Source organism: Ascaphus truei, chromosome 14, assembly GCF_040206685.1.
Source record: "Ascaphus truei isolate aAscTru1 chromosome 14, aAscTru1.hap1, whole genome shotgun sequence".
NCBI classification, from domain to species: Eukaryota; Metazoa; Chordata; class Amphibia; order Anura; family Ascaphidae; genus Ascaphus; species Ascaphus truei.
In genome coordinates, this window is record NC_134496.1 from 51,162,606 (window position 1) to 51,190,451 (window position 27,846).

At 49.8% G+C, this 27,846-nt stretch overlaps 1 protein-coding gene across 3 annotated transcripts; it reads right to left on the minus strand.

Annotated features, from left to right (window-relative positions):
* Positions 1-1,025: 1,025 nt before the first annotated feature.
* PDE6D (phosphodiesterase 6D) lies at positions 1,026-27,846 on the minus strand. Of its 3 annotated transcripts, none has more exons than XM_075570966.1 (5): positions 26,751-27,846; positions 7,239-7,327; positions 6,065-6,190; positions 4,175-4,280; positions 1,026-3,394 (listed from the first exon to the last, which is right to left on the minus strand). In XM_075570966.1, exons 1-5 carry the CDS (start codon positions 26,795-26,797, stop codon positions 3,313-3,315), a joined length of 450 nt encoding a protein of 149 aa, XP_075427081.1. In that variant the 5' UTR covers positions 26,798-27,846; the 3' UTR covers positions 1,026-3,312. The 3 variants fall into 3 exon arrangements, with proteins under 3 accessions (XP_075427081.1, XP_075427082.1, XP_075427080.1); XM_075570967.1 differs by lacking the exon at positions 26,751-27,846 and adding an exon at positions 19,598-19,715; XM_075570965.1 differs by lacking the exon at positions 26,751-27,846 and adding an exon at positions 8,954-9,231 and having other exon boundaries at positions 7,239-7,356.

Below are 27,846 nucleotides of genomic sequence, written 5' to 3' on the forward strand. Positions count from 1 at the left end.
TGGTTTCTAGCTGACAGGTAGTTATACAATATTGTTATGTATTACAAAATGACATCAACTTTAATATTGTTATGTATTACAAAATGAGGTAATGTTTAGTGACGTGCAAGCCCCCCCATTAAGGGGTGGAGCTTTAGGATTTAGGGTATAAATATATGGCATATCGTGTTATTATTTAGAGAGCTTTTGTTTTGAAGCTGTCTCCGTTGTGCACTTGACTTGAATAAATTCACGTGTTATTCTGTTTCAAAATAACCTCAGACTGTGTTTTTTTATTTACGCATTCCACACTGGTTTGTGGAACTTGTAGATTGACACTGTGTGTGCATTTGCATATGCCATTACCCAGAATCCCTGGCTGCAGTAGAAGCAGTGTATACTAAGAGATAATGGCGAAGGGGAGGTTTGCAGACCTGTCGCAGACGTGTAGCTGTGCTCACACGTGGGATTTGTATTAGATTTATTTATGCAATGTTATATCCTTCCATTCAATGACCATGTAATTAAAAATAAATGTACCTTTCTCCCCAAACAAGTCATTGTTTTTCATAAGCTGCAGTGCTATAATTAGGCCACATGAGGGCAGCAGAACACAAGCATATGAAATCAAATGGACTGTACTCGTTCTCACAGATGATTTGTCAGTTTAATGCATTCTCCACACTCGCCACCAGGGGCGCGATTTGCACATTTGCTGGTTAAACATACTGAGCATAGAAATTCACTCGGCCTTCTAAACATGTCAATTCTTGCTTTAGGGCAGGGGTGGTTAACTCAAGTCCTCAAGGGCCACCAACAGGTCAGGTGCTTCAGTACAGGTGGCTCAGTCGAGCCACCTGTACTGAAGCAGGGATATCCCTAAAACTGGACCTGTTGGTGACCCTTACGAGTGGAGATGGCCGCCCCTGTCAGAGAAACTAGCAGGAATTGCTGTTTTTTGCTCAGAATGCAGTTTCCTCTCTTGCAGATCCCGCCTTTCCTTGTCACACTAATATACAGGGCAGTGAATGAAGACCCAGATCAGCTTGTTTTACAAATCGGTTTTATTATCACAGTCGGGTATAAGACAGAACGTCTATTTTACAAGCCTCGCAGTTCAGAGGTGGGCGAATGTGGGACAGAACGCACAACAGAAGGAATGTGCAAAGTAACAAAGTGGACATGGGGGGGGGGGGGCAGGGCAGGAGGTACCGGATATTTGGTATTATCTATGCATTCCTTGCAGGCTGAGCTCCTGGTACCGGAGGGTGAACGGGGGAGAAGGGATCCCTGATGTGAAACCTCTAGGATGAGAGAAACACTGGAAATTAGCGAAAATGTTAATATATATTAATTGGGGGGGTAAGCAGACGAGGGGGAATTTTAGCCGAGAATTGCCTTATTAACTTCGGGTACAGAATTAACCCCTAAAAAGGTATTGAAAGTTCTGGATTGGTTGCTCGATTTGGAATCTGCCATACAAATAACAGTGTTGGTGATGCAACTTGTACCAAGAAATTACCAGGAAAGATGGTTTACTCAAAAATGTCTACATCTGGTTTTGAAAACGAGGTGACTCATTCTAATCACTAGCTTTTAGCTCATGTTAGATAAAGTGTTTTTACTAAAAAAGAACGTTTGTTTATTGTACAGATGTGAGCCAGGAAAGGTGACAAAGTCCTTATTAGTGACACTACTTTCACTTTATACTTTGTATACATTTCGGGAACAAACTCACACAGCTGTGTCTTCCAATCCTCATTAGATTTTACTTCGCTGAAGGTTTCATGCTGCAAATTATAAGAGCCGGAGGAAGAAGATGAAACGGTCAGGTCTGACTGTTCTCCAGCTGAGAAAACATTCAATTACAACTACATGAAGCAAAGAAAACCCGACTGCATTAAGAGAATGTATGAGGGAGGGTGTTGTATAAACAATATAATGTTGACTCTTCCACTAAACCCAGCAAAACCAGCAACCTGAGGTCTCTGGGGAAGAGTGAGAATATAAAGCAATGAGGTGCAGACAGATGAGACAGCAAAAAGGGCACCCCTAATATGCCCTGTACATCCATCATACATAGCTCACGCCCCTACTAAGCCCTGTACATACATGTCACCTACTATGCCCTATACATATACACCACATACATACCTAGATGTATATACACAGGTTACAGGTCATCCATAAAATATTCATTGTCAAGGCTCCACTTTAATGCGCATCTCACCCTCACACAGGTGTGTATCCTTCCCCCCCCCCCTCCTCAACCTCACACGTGCACATCTTCTCCCCCCCCCCCCCCCACACACAAGCACGCATCCCCTTCCCCCCCACAGGTGCTCAAGCGCGCACACACGCATCCTCTTTCTCTTCCCCCTCACACTTGGCTTGGCATCAAATATTGGGCTTAAAATTAATTTAAAGCGCTCAGCCATGAGGCAACTACTTCTAAATATTTCCTTAATTATGAAAAAAGTCATAGCTGTGGGAATGTAGGGCCAGGGGAAAGCACAAAGCACTTAACATGATAGACAGGGGTCTCATGTCTCACAGAGGAACAGGTGATGCAATGATCCCAACGGTGCACGGATCAGAACGGATTTTAAAGCCATTTAAAATAATGGTGGCCGTATTTGAGCCCCTGCAACTAAATGTCTCTATTAACTCTCCCAAATATACAACGTGCGGATACATTTAAAGAAAAAGATGGATTTGTTTAAGAGGAGCAAGAGCGCGTAACGGCAATTTCTAAGGTCTAAGCGGGACTTCACCACGAATGCCCCCGATTCAATATGCACCTCCCCTCCCCCCTGCAGCACACAGCCATGCACCGCTTGTGAGCGTTCCGATACCCGCCCAGGCGGAAGGATGGGGGGAGGCGAGGAGGGTGAAACATCAACCACAGGCAGGGCATTACTACATTAACCCCTTCCCTGCCAAACGGGCATGTAACAAACTAAAATGTGTTGGGGGCATCTCTGCCAAGTGGATATCCCTGTGCTTCAGCGGAGCTGTGGGACCAGGGCGCCGGCTTTGCTCTGCTGGTTTCTCTGTCGTCGGCGCAAACGGGGGATCAATGTATTTAACGCTCAGTGCAAGACCGGTCTGTAACCGTCAGCTGTGCAGATCAGAGACATGCGAGGAGGAGGAGGAGGTGTGATCGAGGCTCTCATGCCTGCGTTAAATGGCTCCCCTCTTCAGCTCGGGATGGGGCCCCGATACAAACGTCACTGGCCGCCAAGGAAGTCTTTTTCCAACAGGAGAGAAGACTTGTGTAAAAATAGAAGAACCCCCTCCCCCCCCCCAAAAAAAGCAGAAACTCCTCCCCCTTCACACATAGAAGAGTCGGACCCGGGATGTGCTGACGAGGAGGACGTCGTCGTAGAACTTGGTTTCTATGATGACATTACCGCTGGAAAGGAAGTGATAAAAGAGCATTGAAATGACCAGGAAGTAAAAGTAACCAATCAAAATCAGGCATCTCGCCCCCAATGGTGTGAAACAGAAAGCAGGGACTGGTTTATATGGTAACATTAAATGAGGGACACCCACACAAATTATAATGAAGGGTCAAGTGTAAGTATTCTGAAATCATTGGCTGGTCTCAAATGTTTTAATTGTTCTCAAGGGCCAGGTTCTCTCTACCCCTGTGAGATACTCCGTTATGCACACTCCCTGCATGGCAGTGACCAACTACAAAAGACAAGGAGAAAGGTACAGATGATGGCAGCAAAATCTACCCTCAACGGTACAAAATGTTTACGGGATATATTTTAAAAACACATTTGTACATATTGATGCTTGCCTGATTATTTCTCATTACAGTGTCAGTTTAATCTGGTCCCAAGTCGGGCTGTAAGGTGCTAGGAACCACGTGAAAGGGCCTCAAACCTCCCCAGTCTCAGTCATCGTCACGCTACAGAACAGCCCGCAGCTTCCGTCTGCCTGGGTCACAGAGAGATCACATACACCAGGGCTGGGTAACTCCATCCTCAAGGGCCACCAACAGGTCAGGGTTTCAGGATATCCCTGCTTCAGCACAGGTGGCTCAATCAGTGATATCCTGAAAACCTGACCTGTTAGTGGCCCTTGAGAACCGGAGTTGTCCACCCCCGACGTAGATCTCCGGAAGCCCTGGATGGGCCATGGGTCCTGCTCACCTCTTGAGGTTTCCTCACTCTCAGGGACTTACGTTAAAACGTTAGCCGGCATCATCTGAGACTCGGGGGCGGCCTCTATCAGGGACTGCCAGGTGTTCATGGAATTGGGGATCACAAAGCCGAACTCGAAGAACCACTCTGCAAAGCAAGAGGAGCGCGCTCACCGTAACGCCGGGTGCAAGCGCCGTGCTGGAGATCTTACCGAGCCGCTGAGCATTAGTGATACCAATAATGTGGCCGACCTTAGAGGTGGGAGTCCCACGTTACCAGCATCCACCGACTGATATCTCCAGCTTGTACACCCCCCATGCAAGGCCCGTTATAAACACTGCGGAACGGGCTCGCATGCAATAGGTTTATCTGTTGTCTTTATTTTACACATTTCAAACTAAGTAATGTCACCGGATGTTTATATATTTCGATGTGCTCTAAGAATGGAGAGTTTCACATTCGATGGGATAATTCGGCTTTGCTGTCATTTATAAAATAATGCATGAGCGTCCGAGACAAGATAAGGGGAAACCCTCTGGCGTGGCATCGGTGGCACATGACCACAGACCCAAATATTCTTGTATACAGCGACTTGAAAGCGCTATATATTTTGGATTCTATTAAGACCGGTACGGACACCCCATTTAGAAAGCACCTCGTTTCGCTAAGCGCGCGGTGGAGGGCGTTGTATCCGGTCTGTAATTGTACACTACCAGCAGGGCAGCCAGACTACAACTCCCAGAGTTCCCTGCTGCCGGGTGAGGGTATCAGTGCAAGGTCCAGCAGAGAAAAGAAGATGCACACTCCCAAGGGTTAACCCTTTCAGCACCAAGGGCGTTTGCTGAAGAAATGTTTAAGTGACAATGATCATCTGAATGTAAACCCGGACAAAATCGCACGCGCTGTTTTCCAGCAAAACCTGCACAGTTTAAAATCTATTTATGGTTTCATTCTACAGAGATGTAAGTTGATATGCTAAGAAAATGCAATAAACCTTTTCAGACAAAGTCAAGTGACTGGATGAGCAGGATGTAAGCACAGAACACAGACAACACCCAACACCAGTAACAGTACGAGTATGCAGAGATTTAGTCAAACTGGAATTAGCGGGCTCTTATCTCCGTCGTGTTCACCGATCTCAGAATGTATAAAACTTTGTGTGGCCTTCATATATTCCATTTCCAGTGGCAGCCATATTAAATACCCACGGGAAAAAACTATACCCCAGACAAATTCTGGTATTTTGTGGGAGAAAACACCAGCCATGAGGGGACCTTACCCTTTCAATTTTAGGTGGGGATAACTCTCTATATACTCTCCCAGTGTTCATGCAACCCCCCTCCCCCCCCCCCAAGCTTCTGGAAGAGTTTTAGAAGACACAGGAGAAACAGATACCAGGGAATTCTGGGAAATCACAGAAGGAATCCCTGAGCTATTATCTAATGGCTGATGCCCCGTGTCAAGTAGGCCATTCCTCTATAACAGGAGTGGCTAACTCCTGTCCTCAAGGGCCAACAACAAGGTTTTAAGAGTATCCCTGCTTCAGCACAGGTGGCTCAGTCATTGACAGATACCTGTGAAGCAGGGATAGCCTTAAAACCTTACCTGTTGGTGGCCTTTGAGGACTGGAGTTGGCCGCCTCTGCTCCAACACCTTTGAATACTTTAGGAAATACTGCTACACTGCCTCTCCCCCACCCATGACGTGGGCAGCACTCAAAGGGTTAAAAAGCGCAGGCATACAGGTGTTACTGGCCTCCCTGGCAGCAAAGGGAATGTCTAATAAGAGAATAAAGATAGGTCGGCAGCAGCCTGAGTGCGCGCCCTGTCGCGTGTGCGCATCCTGCCGCGTGCGCGCGTCCTGCCGCGTGTGCGCATCCTGCCGCGTGCGCGCGTCCTGCCGCGTGCACTCCTAGCGACAATGCCTCTTACCTTCTAGACACTGCCCTTTGAAATAGACTTTCTGTTCTAGCCGGAATTTCTCCATCTGTTCCGCGGAGGAGAAGTTCAGTTCTCGGGACACGGCCTTGCACTTTAAGATTTTCTTGGGTACTCGAGCTGCAGAGGCACAGGGGGAAGAGGTTACGTGGGAGCGCATTCTCCTCCCTCACCACCAGGGGCGCGATTTGCACACAACACCGGAGACGGTTCCAGTTAAAAACACAGAGCGCAGAAATTCACTCAGCCGTCTAACAAGTGGATGTTGCTTTAGAGCAGCCAACTCCAGTCCAAGGGCCACCAACAGGCAAGGTGCTGAAGCAGGGATATTCTTAAATCCTGACCCGTTGGTGGCCCTTGTGGACTGGAGTTTGTCGCCCCTGCTGTGGGGTTATTTAATGTCACCTTTTATCAAGTTCTTGCTTTGTGATGTTGCAGCGTTTGCTTGCAGCTTATGGTTAATATTCTGCATTTACCAATAAAAGTGCCCACTTGATAAATGCTTATTATGATTGTCTAAAGGAATATGACAAAAAATGCGCTCTTATTTATATTTTTAACCGTTTTCTGCATAAATTGATTCGGATTCAAATACTACAATCAATACTAGGGATGTACAATACAGGTTTGAAAGATAGATCATCTTTTGTTTGGATAGCGCCAACATATTCTGCAGTGCAGTACAATGTGGGAGGGAGGACGATAACATTGTATGACTAAAGAGCACATGTATGTTAAGGTAAACAGACATTAGGAAAGACGAGTCCGCCCCAATGTGCGAGTTTCCTAGCCAGGGTTTGGCCGTCACCGGGACGGAGTTAGAAAGTAAGAGAGAGAGAGAGAAGCCAGGAGAGAGTGTTGGATACAGTGCGTCTGTAAGGGAGGTTTGTATGTATGGAGGCATGCATGGTACGGGAGAGTGCGATTGTGCGTGGGGGGACAATTCCAGAGTTGGGGTGCAGTCTCGTGGGCGGGAATGAGAGGAAGTAATAAGGGAGGTGGAGAGACGTAGCGCATGCGCAGAACGGAGACCGAATGTGGGAGAGTGCTGGGGGAGGGGGGGGCTGAGAACCCCTGGCCTAGTTACAATGTGAAGGTTTGTCATGCAGTGTAGAAGGCGGCACACGGATCGCGGTGGTAGAGGCAGTGAATAAAACCCAGACGGTACCTTCGTGTTCAACCCCTGGAATAGACAGATCCTCGGTTCCCTGCCACAGAATTTTCCCCGTCTCTGCATCCCGAAGATTCATCCAGTTTCTGGGAACGTCGCCATTAAGGAAAACAAGCTGCGGGCATTTAGGAATCTCCCTTATCCCTTCAACACAGGTTCAGTGGGGGGGGGGGGAGGGGAAGAGAAGGTGCCAGATACACTAAATACCCCACATGCCACGAATTGAAGCGTTCACCCAGGGAAATAACAGCGGAGGACAAATGAAAGGGAAACAAACATTTTGTGGGGCAGATAAGAACCCCACAGCTCACTGGGCGTCACCATTTTCCTCTCGATTGTAAAACCTCGGACTATTTAATCCCTTTGTTTTGTATTTAGGATGAAGCCTTAGGCTTATCCCAACCATTAAATTCCTGTCCTGTAATATTATCTACCACCTCTGCTGGGAGACTATTCCACAGATCCACCACCTTCTCCGTGAAGTACTTCTGTGCTAATACCTCTCCCTATACACCCCAACACCATGCAGCCAATACCTCTCCCTATACACCCCAACACCATGCAGCCAATACCTCTCCCTATACACCACAACATCCCGCTGCCAATACCTCTCCCTATACACCCCAACATCCCGCTGCTAATACCTCTCCCTATACCCCCCAACACCATGCAGCCAATACCTCTCCCTATACACCCCAACATCCCGCTGCCAATACCTCTCCCTATACACCCCAACATCCCGCTGCTAATACCTCTCCCTATACACCCTAACACCCCGCTGCTAATACCTCTCCCTATACACCCTAACACCCCCGCTGCTAATACCTCTCCCTATACACCCCAAAATCCTGCTACTAATACCTCTCCCTATACACCCCAACACCCCGCTGCCAATACCTCTCCCTATACTCCCTAACATCCTGCTGCTAATACCTCCCTATACACCCCAACATCCTGCTGCTAATACCTCTCCCTATACATCCTAACACCCCGCTGCTAATACCTCTCCCTATACACCCCAACACCATGCAGCCAATACCTCTCTCTATACACCCCAACATCCCGCTGCTAATACCTCTCCCTATACACCCCAACACCTCGCTGCTAATACCGCTCCCTATACACCCCAACACCTCTCTCTACACACCCCAACATCCCGCTGCTATAACCTCTCCCTATACACCCTAACATTGTGCTGCTAATATCTCTCCCTATACACCCCAACACCTCGCTGCTAATACCTCTCCCAACACCATGCAGCCAATACCTCTCCCTATACACCCCAGCATCCCGCTGCCAATACACCCTAACATTGTGCTGCTAATACCTCTCCCTATACACCCTAACATCCTGCTGCTAATACCTCTCCCTATACACCCCAACATCCCGCTGCTAATACCTCTCCCTATACACCCCATATCCTACTGCTAATACCTCTCCCTATACACCCCAACACCTTTCCGCATTACTTTGTTACACTGTTCACCTAATTTCTATCAGCGAGGTTTCCATGTAAGTCACTAGTACTGATCAGACTCACCGGCCTGTAGTCGCCTCTTCAGCAGTTATACATTTTCATTTTGTGTATATAGGGTTATTAATGGTGCTGCCAGCACACCCCTACACGCTTCCAGTATCCTTGGACGCATTCTATGCGGTCCCAAAACTTAAAGCACCAGCCCCATAAAAACCGAAATGAAGTTATAACATACCCTGATAGAAATAGATAAGCAGAACATGAACTGCTGAGGGTTCACGGGCATCAGCGGTTACCATGGCAACCTCGTGTCAATGAGTGAATATCAGTGGCCATTTTAACCTCCCAGTGAGGCAAAATTGTAAGCAACTGATACCTACAGAATTAAAAAGGGCTGGGATTGCTAAAAAGAGCTGCAAAAAGACAGGAGGGTGGAGATGCATGCACTTTATCAGCTCACAGGTAGGAATGCAGCATTCACACCGCCCACACCTGGTTATATGTGATATAAGTAACGCACAGAGGAAGGACAGGCCGTGTAACCCAGGACCGGCTGTGCGGGACTGCTGCACCTGAGCACGATTATCTAATCCCATCAGGGTAAGTGGATCAGCACCGCCCACAGTATGCTCATCATACGTGCAGGCCGGCTGCATTCCTGAAGCAGTTTAACAGGATGTCAGCCTATAATAAACTTATTATGACACGGTGAAGATCTCCACTTTCTTCTCAGTGATCCTGGTGTATTCGGCTTTGCCGGCACTAGGTATTCCTATACCGTTGCCTATAACGGTTCTCCCCCTGCGGATACCGATGTGGGATATGAGGTTTGAAAGGCAACAAGTTGAAGTTTAAAACCTAGGTTTTGTTTTACTTTTAATATAGTTATCAGTTATTAAAGAGTATCATTTGGATGAGAATACGTGTGTGTGTGTGTGTGTGTGTGTGTGTGTGTGTGCGCGACACACACAAAATCTTTTAAAAAGCTCGTAATAAACAGTTTGAAATATAATGAACCAAACTGATTTGGCGTTTCTTTCCAGAGCTGAACATGAGCCGAATACAACAGGGAATTCAAGCGCACAGCTCTGTGAAATGCTGTGAAAAGGGCATAGGTGTTATCTCTTAATGGGATTAAATGGTTTAGGACAGCTTCATCCCCACAAGAGACAGCGTGTCACTATAATTAGGAGTATCCATCTGAAGAGCAAGGAAGGGGCAGGATCAGCAGGCAGATCAATATGTATTTGTGGAGGCAAAATTACAGAGCTGGTGGAACGGGTCGAGAAGAGGCAAGTGAAATACACGAGACAGAAGTTTTACAGCTGGTATCTGTCGCCTAAAAACAGGACATGGACAAACCCCAGCAAGCCTTCTATTCTTCTGGGGTAGATACACAGACCCAAGATTCCCTACATTTTAGGACGCCTTAATCCTTGGGCCACAACCTACAAATTATATTTTATAATAGTACAAATTGTACCCAATAGAAGTGTGAAGTACTGTAAAGTAAATGATTATCACTGAGCTTGGTAGGAAGGGGGTCTGATAGGATAGAAAGACTTCCAAAATTAGTACTGTCCACTCCCGTGGAACCAAACGACCTTCCTTGCAGTGTTACTAGGGGGAACCATACATTTATTTTCTCTCTGTATTGCACCTGTTCCATTCATCTCTTCATTGTACAATGTAAGGATTTAGCACCGGGCTCAGGATATAACATGGCACAAGAAACATACGTGAGAGCAACAGAGCGCTACAAGAAGATGCTGTGCCACCAACGGGTATAGATATAGATTACTATGCTTCATCTAGGAAGCCAAGAACAGGACTTTCTGTGCAGAAGTTTCACCTTCTGAATACACAACACAAGATGTGCCATTGTATAACCGAAATACACCGCGATCTCAGAAACAAATTCCATGACATAACTGGATTATGGTCTCCGGGTGTAAACCACTCTTGCCTCACGTGGTGATCCTCACTGCGCCAAGTTATATCTGCGCTTGTTATGACAATACATCAGTTATGGGAAGGCAATAAGATACGGATATCCCATTTTCTAAGTCACTGTATATATGAGCGTGATTTACACTCGGGCGTGAACTTACCACTCGCCCAAAAGTCATGTAACAAAACAGACAGACAATGGAACGCGTCGTACCCCTACTTAAAGGAAACAAGATAAAGGAAGGGTGCCGCTTTAATCAAATGTGCACTGGACTTCATCACACAAACAATACATTGTCTGGTCACCTAAGGTAAACCCCTTTACTCTGCCCCAATGCATACAGACACCAGCGACAGACAGTCTGCTGAAGCCATTAGAGTGGTGTATAACCATCATGGGTTTAACAATTTGTTTTAAGGTAGCAATTGCATTCCCAGATGTTGGAATTTAAAAGACTTAAAGTAACTAATGGTCAAACGATCCTGATTTGTTGCGGAGATGGAAAACTGGTAAACCAGACCCGAGTGAATTGGTTTCCACAGAGTAGGGATTAGGTGCGTGGGGTTTGTGGAATACATGTGTTTAAGAACTTCAAAAATGACACAGTATTCTGCAAGAACAGGCTGCTACCTCCACCCCTCGATGTCTACGGAGAGGGGAGATTTATACATGTGAAAGGACGGATAGTTCAGGCAGCTAACATGGAAAAGTTAACACGAGGATTATAGAAAAGTTGGGACTGACAGAGAACGGTGCTTTGTAACGTGTTGGCCGTCTGTCACATGAAGACATTTCTTCCAAGAGGTAAAACACAACGCGAGGGGAAAAAGGAGAATGTCTTTCAAAAATAGCACGTACACGATGTTAAGAGGAGATGCACTTTGGGCCAATGCTGCCAACATCGGTCTGTTGAAGAACATCTCACCCTAGGTAGCTGCCACCAGCCATTTCTGGTCGTCAAACCAACCCTTCATCAGTAGAGATGGTGCTCCTGTAATCGGAATTACAATGTAGCACAGGGGCATTCTGGATAGACCAATATGTTATTTTGCCAGCAGTGTAACTGTACTATCCAGTGATGTGATATATACTCTTGTAGGGACAGAAGTTCTCTCTATATAACAGTCAACTACTAGTTCAACAAGTTTAGTTCAACTGCGCCTGCGGTCTGAGGCCCGGTGCAGGTGGGTGACCGCTTCCTCCTGTATCACTATGCCACCCTGTGGCTTAAGGAGCCACCTGGATTGACCATAGGTAACAAAGGCTTTGACCTCTCCACCTCATCCTGTAAGGGACCGGCCGACACCGATCCTTCTGCCGCGAAACTGCTGTAATTAGGAAATATGCTACATTGATGTGTGTTGAAATAGATTTTCCCTTTCAAACATAAGCTGTTCTGGATGAATCCCTAAAACACTCACAGACGGGGAACAAAATAAAATAAAAAAAACAGATGTAGCAGTTTTTTTCCCCTCGACGTTCAACAGATTACATTTGAAATGTTTAAATCCCCGCAGTTGACAGCTCAACACAAGGTTCTGCCCGCGTTCAAGGAATATATTATCGGTCTGCCTCCATCCATCGCGTAATGACAGAGTATTAGCAATCTTCCTGAGAGCATTAAAAGCCGATCACACCAATGGTGGAGACCTGGCCCGTCTAATCCCCACGGCAGGAAATGGCAGCAAAATGTGCACCTGCATTAAAAACACATTAAAGAGAAAGTGTCTCTGTCATGAAGGGGAGAGTCTCCAAGTGTAACGCCAGCGCTGCTGCAGACGCGGCCCGCCGCCGGTTAAAGCAGAAACACTGCATTCCTCTTTTTCCTTCTGTAACCCCTCCCTTTGGGATTACCATGTGGGTGTAAGGGGTTCAGGGGTTTGAAGGAGTTGGATATTGAACACCTGCCGCTTTAGATAGTATGTTGCAAAGCCACACCCTGCTTCCGAAATATGCTGATGGGTCACCTGGTCTAGGGCGACTCAGCAGAGGCCTAGCCCCGCCCCATTTCCGCCCCGAGACAGGGAGTGGGAGAGAGCTTATAAATAGGAGAGAAGAACTCCACCCTCAAACCCCAGGGGGAGAGCAACAGAGGGGTGTCACTGTGTAGAGCTCTGTAAGTAGTTAGGAACGGGTAGGTGGCCCTGTTCTTATATTCTCAGATAGGGACGTGCCCTTGTAGTCAGGCTCCCTAGAAAGATGAGGGATATAAGTACAGGCTCCCAGCAGGGAGGTGTCTCTATCCCCCTACCGCTGGGTATAAATCTGCACCTCCCCAGGAATGCATCTGGGGAACTTGTGTATCTAAGAACCTGCTAATAAATTCAATCGTGTTCATAACTACAAAGTTGCTGGCGCCCATCCCGTCTCACTCACCCCCCAGCTGCACGGACCCAGCACCCCAATAAGGTTATATACACAGAGGAAGCCTGGCACCCATCCCGTCTCCCTCACCCCCCAGCTGCACGGACCCAGCACCCCAATAAGGTTATATACACAGAGGAAGCCTGGCGCCCATCCTGTCTCCCTCACCCCCCAGCTGCACGGACCCAGCACCCCAATAAGGTTATATACACAGAGGAAGCCTGCACCCATCCTTTCTCCCTCATCCCCCAGAACCCCAATAAGGTTATATACACAGAGGAAGCCTGGCGCCCATCCTGTCTCCCTCACCCCCCAGCTGCACGGACCCAGCACCCCAATAAGGTTATATACACAGAGGAAGCCTGCACCCATCCTTTCTCCCTCATCCCCCAGAACCCCAATAAGGTTATATACACAGAGGAAGCCTGGCGCCCATCCTGTCTCCCTCACCCCCCAGCTGCACGGACCCAGCACCCCAATAAGGTTATATACACAGAGGAAGCCTGCACCCATCCTTTCTCCCTCTCCCCCAGAACCCCGATAAGGTTATATACACAGAGGAAGCCTGGCGCCCATCCTGTCTCCCTCTCCCCCAGAACCCCGATAAGGTTATATACACAGAGGAAGCCTGGCGCCCATCCTGTCTCCCTCTCCCTCAGAACCCCGATAAGGTTATATACACAGAGGAAGCCTGGCACCCATCCTGTCTCCCTCACCCCCCAGCTGCACGGACCCAGCACCCCAATAAGGTTATATACACAGAGGAAGCCTGCACCCATCCTTTCTCCCTCACCCCCCAGCTGCACGGACCCAGCACCCCAATAAGGTTATATACACAGAGGAAGCCTGCGCCCATCCTGTCTCCCTCACCCCCCAGAACCCCGATAAGGTTATATACACAGAGGAAGCCTGGCGCCCATCCTGTCTCCCTCAGAACCCCGATAAGGTTATATACACAGAGGAAGCCTGGCGCCCATCCTGTCTCCCTCACCCCCCAGAACCCCGATAAGGTTATATACACAGAGGAAGCCTGGCACCCATCCTGTCTCCCTCTCCCCCCAGAACCCCGATAAGGTTATATACACAGAGGAAGCCTGGCACCCATCCTGTCTCCCTCTCCCCCCAGAACCCCGATAAGGTTATATACACAGAGGAAGCCTGGCGCCCATCCTGTCTCCCTCTCCCCCAGAACCCCGATAAGGTTATATACACAGAGGAAGCCTGGCGCCCATCCTGTCTCCCTCACCCCCCAGAACCCCGATAAGGTTATATACACAGAGGAAGCCTGCGCCCATCCTGTCTCCCTCTCCCCCAGAACCCCGATAAGGTTATATACACAGAGGAAGCCTGCGCCCATCCTGTCTCCCTCACCCCCCAGAACCCCGATAAGGTTATATACACAGAGGAAGCCTGGCGCCCATCCTGTCTCCGTCTCCCCCAGAACCCCGATAAGGTTATATACACAGAGGAAGCCTGGCGCCCATCCTGTCTCCCTCACCCCCCAGAACCCCGATAAGGTTATATACACAGAGGAAGCCTGGCGCCCATCCTGTCTCCCTCTCCCCCAGAACCCCGATAAGGTTATATACACAGAGGAAGCCTACGCCCATCCTGTCTCCGTCTCCCCCAGAACCCCGATAAGGTTATATACACAGAGGAAGCCTGGCACCCATCCTGTCTCCCTCTCCCCCCAGAACCCCGATAAGGTTATATACACAGAGGAAGCCTGGCGCCCATCCTGTCTCCGTCTCCCCCAGAACCCCGATAAGGTTATATACACAGAGGAAGCCTGGCGCCCATCCTGTCTCCCTCACCCCCCAGAACCCCGATAAGGTTATATACACAGAGGAAGCCTGGCGCCCATCCTGTCTCCCTCTCCCCCAGAACCCCGATAAGGTTATATACACAGAGGAAGCCTACGCCCATCCTGTCTCCGTCTCCCCCAGAACCCCGATAAGGTTATATACACAGAGGAAGCCTGGCACCCATCCTGTCTCCCTCACCCCCCAGAACCCCGATAAGGTTATATACACAGAGGAAGCCTGGCGCCCATCCTGTCTCCCTCACCCCCAGAACCCCGATAAGGTTATATACACAGAGGAAGCCTGCGCCCATCCTGTCTCCCTCTCCCCCAGAACCCCGATAAGGTTATATACACAGAGGAAGCCTGGCGCCCATCCTGTCTCCCTCATCTCCCAGAACCCCGATAAGGTTATATACACAGAGGAAGCCTGGCGCCCATCCTGTCTCCCTCACCCCCCCAGAACCCCGATAAGGTTATATACACAGAGGAAGCCTGGCGCCCATCCTGTCTCCCTCACCCCCCAGAACCCCGATAAGGTTATATACACAGAGGAAGCCTGCGCCCATCCTGTCTCCCTCACCCCCCCAGAACCCCGATAAGGTTATATACACAGAGGAAGCCTGGCGCCCATCCTGTCTCCCTCACCCCCCCAGAACCCCGATAAGGTTATATACACAGAGGAAGCCAGGCGCCCATCCTGTCTCCCTCTCCCCCAGAACCCCGATAAGGTTATATACACAGAGGAAGCCTGCACCCATCCTTTCTCCCTCTCCCCCAGAACCCCGATAAGGTTATATACACAGAGGAAGCCTGGCGCCCATCCTGTCTCCCTCTCCCCCAGAACCCCGATAAGGTTATATACACAGAGGAAGCCTGGCGCCCATCCTGTCTCCCTCTCCCCCAGAACCCCGATAAGGTTATATACACAGAGGAAGCCTGCACCCATCCTTTCTCCCTCTCCCCCAGAACCCCGATAAGGTTATATACACAGAGGAAGCCTGCGCCCATCCTGTCTCCCTCTCCCCCAGAACCCCGATAAGGTTATATACACAGAGGAAGCCTGGCGCCCATCCTGTCTCCCTCTCCCCCAGAACCCCGATAAGGTTATATACACAGAGGAAGCCTGCGCCCATCCTGTCTCCCTCTCCCCCAGAACCCCGATAAGGTTATATACACAGAGGAAGCCTGGCGCCCATCCTGTCTCCCTCACCCCCCCAGAACCCCGATAAGGTTATATACACAGAGGAAGCCTGGCGCCCATCCTGTCTCCCTCACCCCCCCAGAACCCCGATAAGGTTATATACACAGAGGAAGCCTGGCGCCCATCCTGTCTCCCTCACCCCCCAGAACCCCGATAAGGTTATATACACAGAGGAAGCCTGGCGCCCATCCTGTCTCCCTCACCCCCCCAGAACCCCGATAAGGTTATATACACAGAGGAAGCCTGGCGCCCATCCTGTCTCCCTCTCCTCCAGAACCCCGATAAGGTTATATACACAGAGGAAGCCTGGCACCCATCCTGTCTCCCTCTCCCCCAGAACCCCGATAAGGTTATATACACAGAGGAAGCCTGGCACCCATCCTGTCTCCCTCTGCCCCCAGAACCCCAATAAGGTTATATACACAGAGGAAGCCTGGCGCCCATCCTGTCTCCCTCTCCCCCAGAACCCCGATAAGGTTATATACACAGAGGAAGCCTGGCGCCCATCCTGTCTCCCTCTCCCCCCAGAACCCCAATAAGGTTATATACACAGAGGAAGCCTGGCGCCCATCCTGTCTCCCTCATCCCCCAGAACCCCGATAAGGTTATATACACAGAGGAAGCCTGCGCCCATCCTGTCTCCCTCTCCCCCAGAACCCCGATAAGGTTATATACACAGAGGGAGCCTGGCGCCCATCCTGTCTCCCTCACCCCCCAGAACCCCGATAAGGTTATATACACAGAGGAAGCCTGGCGCCCATCCTGTCTCCCTCACCCCCCAGAACCCCGATAAGGTTATATACACAGAGGAAGCCTGGCGCCCATCCTGTCTCCCTCACCCCAGAACCCCGATAAGGTTATATACACAGAGGAAGCCTGGCGCCCATCCTGTCTCCCTCTCCCCAGAACCCCGATAAGGTTATATACACAGAGGGAGCCTGGCATCCATCCTGTCTCCCTCTCCCCAGAACCCCGATAAGGTTATATACACAGAGGAAGCCTGCGCCCATCCTGTCTCCCTCACCCCAGAACCCCGATAAGGTTATATACACAGAGGAAGCCTGGCATCCATCCTGTCTCCCTCTCCCCAGAAACCCGATAAGGTTATATACACAGAGGGAGCCTGGCGCCCATCCTGTCTCCCTCTCCCCAGAACCCCGATAAGGTTATATACACAGAGGAAGCCTGGCATCCATCCTGTCTCCCTCTCCCCAGAACCCCGATAAGGTTATATACACAGAGGAAGCCTGGCGCCCATCCTGTCTCCCTCACCCCCAGAACCCCGATAAGGTTATATACACAGAGGAAGCCTGGCGCCCATCCTGTCTCCCTCACCCCCCCAGAACCCCGATAAGGTTATATACACAGAGGAAGCCTGCGCCCATCCTGTCTCCCTCACCCCCCAGAACCCCGATAAGGTTATATACACAGAGAAAGCCTGGCGCCCATCCTGTCTCCCTCACCCCCCAGAACCCCGATAAGGTTATATACACAGAGGAAGCCTGCGCCCATCCTGTCTCCCTCACCCCCCAGAACCCCGATAAGGTTATATACACAGAAGAAGCCTGTCACCCATCCTGTCTCCCTCACCCCCCAGAACCCCGATAAGGTTATATACACAGAGGAAGCCTGGCGCCCATCCTGTCTCCCTCACCCCCCAGAACCCCGATAAGGTTATATACACAGAGGAAGCCTGGCGCCCATCCTGTCTCCCTCACCCCCCCAGAACCCCGATAAGGTTATATACACAGAGGAAGCCTGGCACCCATCCTGTCTCCCTCACCCCCCCAGAACCCCGATAAGGTTATATACACAGAGGAAGCCTGCGCCCATCCTGTCTCCCTCACCCCCCAGAACCCCGATAAGGTTATATACACAGAGGAAGCCTGGCGCCCATCCTGTCTCCCTCACCCCCCAGAACCCCGATAAGGTTATATACACAGAGGAAGCCTGCGCCCATCCTGTCTCCCTCACCCCCCAGAACCCCGATAAGGTTATATACACAGAGGAAGCCAGGCGCCCATCCTGTCTCCCTCACCCCCCAGAACCCCGATAAGGTTATATACACAGAGGAAGCCTGGCGCCCATCCTGTCTCCCTCACCCCCCCCAGAACCCCGATAAGGTTATATACACAGAGGAAGCCTGCGCCCACCCTGTCTCCCTCACCCCCCAGAACCCCGATAAGGTTATATACACAGAGAAAGCCTGGCGCCCATCCTGTCTCCCTCACCCCCCAGAACCCCGATAAGGTTATATACACAGAGGACGCCTGGCGCCCATCCTGTCTCCCTCACCCCCCAGAACCCCGATAAGGTTATATACACAGAAGAAGCCTGTCACCCATCCTGTCTCCCTCACCCCCCAGAACCCCGATAAGGTTATATACACAGAGGAAGCCTGGCGCCCATCCTGTCTCCCTCACCCCCCAGAACCCCGATAAGGTTATATACACAGAGGAAGCCTGGCGCCCATCCTGTCTCCCTCACCCCCCCCAGAACCCCGATAAGGTTATATACACAGAGGAAGCCTGGCACCCATCCTGTCTCCTTCACCCCCCCAGAACCCCGATAAGGTTATATACACAGAGGAAGCCTGCGCCCATCCTGTCTCCCTCACCCCCCAGAACCCCGATAAGGTTATATACACAGAGGAAGCCTGGCGCCCATCCTGTCTCCCTCACCCCCCAGAACCCCGATAAGGTTATATACACAGAGGAAGCCTGGCGCCCATCCTGTCTCCCTCACCCCCCAGAACCCTGATAAGGTTATATACACAGAGGAAGCCTGGCGCCCATCCTGTCTCCCTCTCCCCCCAGCTACATGGGAGCAGACCGTCACACAGCCTCATCGCCCCACGGGGTGGGAAACACGTGACCGATAAACAGGGGTAACAGTTTGCGCAGAGTACATCGGGAGGAATCACAGAGCAGCACATTGTATCGTATAATAATGTTCCAAGCCATACAATCCAGGGACAAAGAGTTTCAGTAACAAGTAACTTTCAATCCCATTTGGAATATAATAATAATAATAATAATAATAATAATAATAATAATAAATAATATATAATGGAATAATAATCCTGGTTGCTCACTTCTACAGGTTACAACTTGCATTGTATACAATGTTTACATTGAATTTATCAACTTCTAAGTGTGCCCCTTACTCGCCTTTATGTAAATGAAACATTAATAACATTTCTTGTTAAAAAAAAAAAAAAGCTACAACGCGTGAGAAATCCAACTGCTACGTACGTAACGCCATGAACCGATAACCGTATAATCCAGGAGCGGCCAACTCCAGTCCTCAAGGGCCACCAACAGGACAGGTTTTAAAGGACATCCCTGCTTCAGCACAGGTGGCTCAATCAGTGGCTCAGGCAACAACTAACCTGTGCAGAAGCAGGGATATCCTGAACACCTGAGCTGTTAGTGGCGCTTGAGGACTGCAGTTGGCCATCCCGGCAATAATACAGACACCTACACAGCATCATTTAGCAGGAAGAGGAGTTACTGAGCAACCATCCCGCAGCTGGTCCTTATAGCATTGCACGAGATACAGAGCCCTGCATGGGAGGGTAGAATTACAGCTGCTTTTCCGGAGGTGTGATAGTTCTGTGATACTGTAATAGCTGCAGACCGTTCTGCTGTGTTTAACTAAATGATAAATGTCTTCGATAACACACCCAAGCTGTGAAAAAAATACACTTGATGCCTCAAAATTGTTCCTAGATGTTTTTGGAACTCCAACTGCTAATTGAACTAATTACACAAATGGGAGGTGCAGGGGGGTCCATGTGCCACCTCAGCAAGACCCCTCCCCAGGTGCCACCCCGGCAGGACCCCTCCCCCGGTGCCACCTCAGCAAGACCCCTCCCCAGGTGCCACCCCGGCAGGACCCCTCCCCCGGTGCCACCCCGGCAGGACCCCTCCCCAGGTGCCACCCCGGCAGGACCCCACCCCAGGTGCCACCCCGGCAGGATCCCTCCCCAGGTGCCACCCCGGCAGGACCCCTCCCCCGGTGCCACCCCGGCAGGACCCCTCCCCAGGTGCCACCCCGACAGGACCCCTTTCTATGGCTGGTCTTGTTCCTCCACACTATGCACAGCGGGAGCAGGAACACGGGAGGCGGAGACGTAGTTACTTAGCGCAGTAATCCCTTTCCCCCGGTCTCTGCATGACGCTGGTTCATGTCTAACATGTTGCCAATAACTAAGGTAAATCGGCAGCAGGATTGCCAGCCACGGTCTGTGTATAATCTTTATGCAAGCAACTGAAAACAGTAATACAGGTCTCAGTTTTTCATTATAGGACTGAAGCGGGGGAGGGGGGGGTGGTCTCTGGGGTTGAACTGTGTTAATTTCAGCTCCAGGAACCCCCTGCTTCCAGAAATACTTACCTCTGTAGTGGTGCCAGTATGTCTGTGAAGTTTAAAGAGTCCGGGTGACACACACACACACACACACACACACACACACACACACACACACACAAAATAAGCGCCCTATGGAAACACACAATATAACACTGCTCTGGAGCTCAAGGACAGAGTTCTCATGGCCACACAAACACTTCACGGGAGCCGTGTATTGTGCAGTACAATGTGGGAGACTAATTACAGAGCAGCTGGGAAACCTGCGCGAGTCTTCCTGTGACCTGGTTAAGTCAGGGTGGGACCGATGGATCTCAGGGACACATGTAAGAACGGCTTTATACTTCAGCCCTAAATTCTGCAACTTTGTAATCTGGGTTTCTTCTAAATAAAAACTGTTCCTTTTGTGCGGCCGGGAATCAGGGTCTCTTACTTAAACTAGTGATGAGACCTTGAACAGAATTTGGGGGTAGATAAAACCCACTTGGCCCACCTAGACTGGGTATTTCTGTCTCTGCTGCAAAGCCTCAGACCCCATTAGATCCTTGGGGCTCTCTTTGAAATGTAGGATGTAGTCTTACAGTATGTTTGAATTCCCTTACCACCTCTGCTGGGATGCTGTTCCACAAATGTACCACCCTTTCCGTGAAATGATACTCCCTCATATACCCCCCTAGCTGCCACCCTCCAGCGTCAGAGAATAGCTTCTGGTTCTAGCACGTTTCCTCCCTGAAATATGCTTCCCTCGTGTACATACTGTACTTTGCTGAACATGTCACATACATAAAGGGTTTCAGGTCTCCCATCCTCTGAGCTGCACATATTAAGGTCATTTAATCTTTCCTGATTAGCCTTATGGTGTAGAGACCATGTGCTGCAAGAGGCGACACGGGCTGTGTGGGGCCCTCGGGGGCCCGCTCTCCCCCTATCCCCAGAGCAGAGATGTTGCCGTTTTGGATTGTAGCTTCTTACCGCTGCCTCATGGCCGTGCTAATCACTAGTTCCCAGTGTAAGGAAAGCCGGGGGACAGTAATCAGTGTGCCGTCATCAAGGAGCGTGTACCCACAGCTGTCACGTCCCATCTGCCTGTGCACTATATGTAATGTGTGGCCCTTTTGAGGGCTTATGGGTCACACATGTGGCCCTTGAGGTATATCATGTTACCTACCATGCACTATTTTAGTAATTCTTCAGAGAACTCTGGGTAAGGTCTCAATGCTCTATAAAGTGGCATAACCCCACCCATCCCGCTGATGACAATACCCCCCATATACACCCCACCCATCTCGCTGCTGCCAATACCCCCCATATACAACATAACATCCTGCTCCCTATACACCCCAACACCCCGCTGCTAATACCTCTCCCTATACACCCTAACATCCCGCTGCTAATACCTCTCCCTATACACCCTAACACCCCGCTGCTAATACCTCTCCCTATACACCCCAACACCCCGCTGCTAATACCTCTCCCTATACACCCCAACATCCCGCTGCTAATAACTCTCCCTATACACCCCAACATCCCGCTGCTAATACCTCTCCCTATACACCCCAACATCCCGCTGCTAATACCTCTCCCTATACACCCTAACATCCCGCTGCTAATACCTCTCCCTATACACCCCAACATCCCGCTGCTAATACCTCTCCCTATACACCCCAACATCCCGCTGCTAATACCTCTCCCTATACACCCTAACATCCCGCTGCTAATACCTCTCCCTATACACCTCAACATCCTGCTGCTAATACCTCTCCCTATACACCCTAACACCCCGCCGCTAATACCTCTCCCTATACACCCTAACATCCCGCTGCTAATACCTTTCACTATACACCCTAACATCCCGCTGCTAATACCTCTCCCTATACACCCTAACATCCCGCTGCTAATACATCTCCCTATACACCCCAACACCCTGCTGCTAATACCTCTCCCTATACTCCCTAACACCCCGCTGCTAATACCTCTCCCTATACACCCTAACATCCCGCTGCTAATACCTCTCCCTATACTCCCTAACACCCCACTGCTAATACCTCTCCCTATACACCCTAACACCCCGCTGCTAATACCTCTCCCTATACACCCTAACATCCCGCTGCTAATACCTCTCACTATACACCCTAACATCCCGCTGCTAATACCTCTCCCTATACACCCTAACACCCTGATGCCAATACCTCCCTATACACCCCACCACCCTGCTGCTAATACCTCTCCCTATACACCCACCACCCCGCTGCTAATACCTCTCCCTATACACCCCAACACCCCGCTGCTAATATCTCTCCCTATACACCCCGCATTACTTTGTCACATTGCTGACTACTTTTAAATCTGCTGAAGTAATGACTCCCAGGCCCTTTCCTCTATATTAGGTTACATTATATAGCGCCATTAATCCTGTATTCTACCTTTGGATTATTGAGACCAAAGTGCATGAATTTGCTCTTTTTTTCCATTAAATTATAGTTACCACAGTTGACCATTTCCTCTAATCGAGATCTGTGTGGCCAGAAAGATACACTCTCCTTTCCAAACTTTTTGTAATATCCCTAATAAATATATAAAAAAGCGCCAGAACCAGACCAGATCCCCGAGAGACCCCACTCAGACCAGATCCCCGAGAGACCCCACTCAGACCAGATCCCCGAGAGACCCCACTCAGACCAGATTCCCGAGAGACCCCACTCAGACCAGATTCCCGAGAGACCCCACTCAGACCAGATTCCCGAGAGACCCCACTCAGACCAGATTCCCGAGAGACCCCACTCAGTCCAGATCCCCGAGAGACCCCACTCAGACCAGATCCCCGAGAGACCCCACTCAGACCAGATCCCCGAGAGACCCCACTCAGACCAGATCCCCGAGAGACCGCACTCAGACCAGATCCCCGAAAGACCCCACTCAGACCAGATCCCCGAGAGACCCCACTCAGACCAGATCCCCGAGAGACCCCACTCAGACCAGATCCCCGAGAGACCCCACTCAGACCAGATCCCCGAGAGACCCCACTCAGACCAGATCCCCGAGAGACCCCACTCAGACCAGATCCCCGAGAGACCCCACTCAGACCAGATCCCCGAGAGACCCCACTCAGACCAGATCCCCGAGAGACCCCACTCAGACCAGATCCCCGAGAGACCCCACTCAGACCAGATCCCCGAGAGACCCCACTCAGACCAGATCCCCGAGAGACCCCACTCAGACCAGATCCCCGAGAGACCCCACTCAGACCAGATCCCCGAGAGACCCCACTCAGACCAGATCCCCGAGAGACCCCACTCAGACCAGATCCCTGAGAGACCCCAGTGGTCCCCTTCCCCTCCAATAAAATGTACACCTTTACCACAACTCTCGGTCAACTAACGCCTTGTCCGCTCGGGTAATACAGGAAACGGTAGCATGTGTGTCATTAGAGTAAGTACTTTCAATGTATTGCAACTCCAATATATGTTGCCGAGTAAGAACGCACTTTTAAACCCCAGATACATTTCATATCCAACAGTATAAACCTGAGGCATCCGAACCCTGATTAAACACTACAAGAAAGTCTAGCAAATCCAATGGCTGGACACAGGGAACGCGGACACACTGCCTGCCAAGTATGAGAGACTGGTATACAGCAGGGGTGGGCAACGCCCGTCCTCAGGGGCCACCAACAGCTCAGGTTTTCAGGATATCCCTGCTTCAGCACAAGTGCCTCAGTCAAAGAGAGCCACCTGTGCTGAAGCAGGGATATCCTGAAAAGCTGACCTGTTGGAGGCCCTTGAGAACTGCAGTTGCCCACCCCTGCTGGATACAGTCACTTCCACATGAAGCAGATTTAATACAAGTACGCAATTGCATCACCATTGCAAGAGAAGTCACAAGGAACCACACAACACACCAAGTAATGAGGGTATGGCAAGGGAGCGAGCCCCGGGAGGATCAAACGCTGAAAACAAGTCATCACAGACACAGGGAATACACCGCTTCAGGAGGCCCACGAATGGTGCAGTCTCCGTCTGTACGAGACAGTACATTTAAATCAAAGACAGGCCTTATTTTTCGGGGAAGACCTCCCCAAAGTAGCTGGAGACAGAAGGAAGCAGGCACCAGCTAATTATTACGAGCGCGCCCTGGATCTTGGTAACGGGGCTAGAAGTTTTACCATGGCCAGATGAGACGTACTGTGGTAGCCATGAATTAACATTTTGAAGTGTTTTCATCTTAAAACAAACATTGTTTTTTCAGAATATAAATATTTCTATATATAGATTGTGTTGCACCTATAAAACTTGCTCACTGCTAGTTTCAGCCAACAGATGAGCAATCAGCTGCCCTGTTATCAACGAGCGAGTTGGAATAGGCTGTATAAAACCCTACTGTGTAGAGGTTGGGGGATAAAGACAAAATATAGTGCTAAATATGTCCGCCTGCTGTTATTGGCATGCCCATTATGACCCCTCTAACTGGGGGGCTCTGTGAGAGCTTCCTTTTGGTGGTCTGGCTTTAAGGGATGTTTGCCTATTTTACCTTATACTGTATATGCCAGAGGGGGCTAACTTCCAATTTATAGTGAGTGAGAACTTGTTAATTTGTTCAAATAGTGGACGTTAGTCACATTTGTCCATGTATTTCTATACACCTTCACAATAATTAGGTACAAAACACTTTTTAAGGAACTGATGGTAACTGGTATGTGCTAGTCAGTTCCTTGTGAACAGAAGGTGCATGTTTACTTGGAGATTGGCTAATCCCTCATGAAGCCATCAGAAAGCCTGGGAGTCTGCAAATGGATGGGGGGGGGGGGGAGCGGAGGGGGGGGAGCGGAGGGGGGGGGTTTGCTTCTAAACACAGACTCGGCAGGAGTGCTTTGAAGTGACATCCTCCGGAAGGAGAAGACAGACAGTGGTCCTTACTGCGGCTGATACAAGCAGAAGAGAAAGTGTTGCAAACTTATTTTATGCTGTTAAATTGACGCTAGGAGCATCATTTTAAATACACATCGCCAAATGTCAAGGTCTAAAGATACTTTGTACCGTTCTTACCTAGCATGGGTCAGCTTGAAATTTCAGGAGTGCCATTAGGAAGGAGTTCACAGCACACATTATATAATTGTATGTATCAAATTCTGCTGCAAATGCAGCTTGGTAAAAAGAAAAATGAACATTGATAACTGCTAATGTAGGGATGGTATGTGGCCTACACTTTAAAAAGCAAAATCTCAATTATGTATAATATAAAAAGTGAATTCCACTTTAAGAAAGGTATCACAAATCTTACAACCCATACTGTTACTGCTAGTTTCCGCACAGAATCCTGCAGCAACCGGCTGTGTGCAGAGATTAGGGTAAAATTGGAAAGCAGTTTCAGAAAAGGTCAGAATAATCGTAATTTAGAGGAATCACTGGATTTTTTGATATTGATACACCCCCAAATAGAAAACAGAAAGATTTCATTAGGTGATCAGAACGTTAAAAGTAAAGAACTGTACTTAAACGTCTACACGGAAGCCCAGGAACAAGGAAGCAGAGATTCCAATTTTCTTTCTATGCTGTCAAACCTTACTGACCCCGTGCCCATTGCTGCCCCCCTGTGGTGCGGTGTAATGCACAGTAACCCCCATCTCAGCTTCTTCTCCAAAACCAAGTAAGACACCGTGCCTCGGTTGTAATCATCTGATAACATTATGGTCGAGGCCACAACCTGACTTAGGACAGCAGTGCTCAACTCTAGTCTTCAAGCCTACCCAACGGGTCATGTTGTCAGGATATCCCAGTTTCAGCACAGCTGGTTCAGAGGCTAAGCCCAAGACTGAGCCACCTGTGCTGAAGCAGGGACTGATTGAGCCACCTGTACTGAAGCTGGAATATCCTGAAAACCTGACCTGTTTTGGGGGGGAGCTTGAGGACTGGAGTTGAGCACCCCTGACAGATTACTACTGCATATTTTCCAGTACTGGGAAAACACTGGTACAATATATGAGGGGAGTCAAACACTCACGCAAAGCCCTTTAAAATTATGTATACCGTATACTGCAAGAAAGGGTTTCTGTCACTAGATAATGTCCCAAAGTTGAGATTTACATCAACGCTTACCCGGCTCCATCTTATTTCTACCGATACAACTTGTAGGGAACAATTTGGTATCAATTTTATTAATACTAATTATTGTATTAATATTAAGTAGTATTAATTTTAGACAGTCCCTCACCTCATGACACATCCTCCTCCCAACTTCACATCCAAAGCAGCCCCTCTTGCCACCCAATCTCTGTGCCACATCCCACGCCTCCATTTACACCACTGCACCTCACCCATGGTACCCAGATCCACAAGATGGGATACAGTTTGAATCCGTTCAGGATGTCCTTTGCACGCTCGTCCTTAGACATGTCAAATGGTTTCTCACGGTTGTCTTTATCACAAGATGGATCGCCCGGAGCTCAGAGCAGCCCAGTGTGTGTGTGCTGGAGCGAGGGTACCTAATCTGGCTGTGCGATCGGGTATGCCGGTTCTGATGGTGACAGAGACCGGTTAAGGCTCTGAAGGTTGTGGAAATCTGGTCACACTCCTGAGAGTCTGACCACACCGGTTCTGATTCTTGTTTCTGAGAGGTGCAGTCACCATAAAGATCCCGGTTCTTAAAGTCAAAAGGAAGAACCAGTGCAAGTTCAAATAGGGGAGGAGGAAGAGACCCACGAATTACAGGTGAGGTTTTCAGTTTGTACAGGTAGAAAGTTAAAATCTAACTTTAGATAGAGCTGCCCATGTGTGTCGGTACCAGCTCAGACAGGCGGGGTGGGTCGGTACCAGCTCGGACAGGCGGGGTGGGTCGGTACCAGCTCAGACAGGCGGGGTGGGTCGGTACCAGCTCAGACAGGCGGGGTGGGTCGGTACCAGCTCAGACAGGCGGGGTGGGTCGGTACCAGCTCAGACAGGCGGGGTGGGTCGGTACCAGCTCAGACAGGCGGGTGGGTCGGTACCAGCTCAGACAGGCGGGGTGGGTCGGTACCAGCTCAGACAGGCGGGGTGGGTCGGTACCAGCCCAGACAGACGGGGTGGGTCATTTCTGTTTGGGACAGATTAGTTGGATCACCTACAGATCTGGCTGACAGCTGAGGTGGGCCAGTTTTGGTTCTGACCGCTGGTGTGGATTGGATCTGATTCTAACAGGTGGGGTGAGCTGGTTCTCCCTGAGGTGGGCCGGTACCAACTACAATAAGTATAGTAGGGGTGTTCTGACAGATAGAAAGGGTCGGTACCAGTATTGCTGGTACCACAAGCCCGTTCCTGGTCTCTCCGGTTCCGGGTCCGGGAGGCCGCTGTGTACTTCGGGATGTCGGTTCGGTGTCAGCCCTCAGAGTCGCGGGATAAGCGGATTTCCCAAAGCGGCGGCGCGGCTCCTCCTCACCCGACCTGTGACGCGTTCTACGGTTCAACC

Coding starts and splice junctions, on each gene's coding strand:
- PDE6D (XM_075570965.1), bottom strand. CDS start 9,004: ATGCCCGTGAACCCTCAGCAGTTCATGTTCTGCTTATCTATTTCTATC. Junction 6,191..7,238: donor TCCAGGGGTTGAACACGAAG/GTACCGTCTGGG, acceptor GTGCCTCTGCAG/CTCGAGTACCCAAGAAAATC. Junction 4,281..6,064: donor CAAAGGGCAGTGTCTAGAAG/GTAAGAGGCATT, acceptor CTTGCTTTGCAG/AGTGGTTCTTCGAGTTCGGC.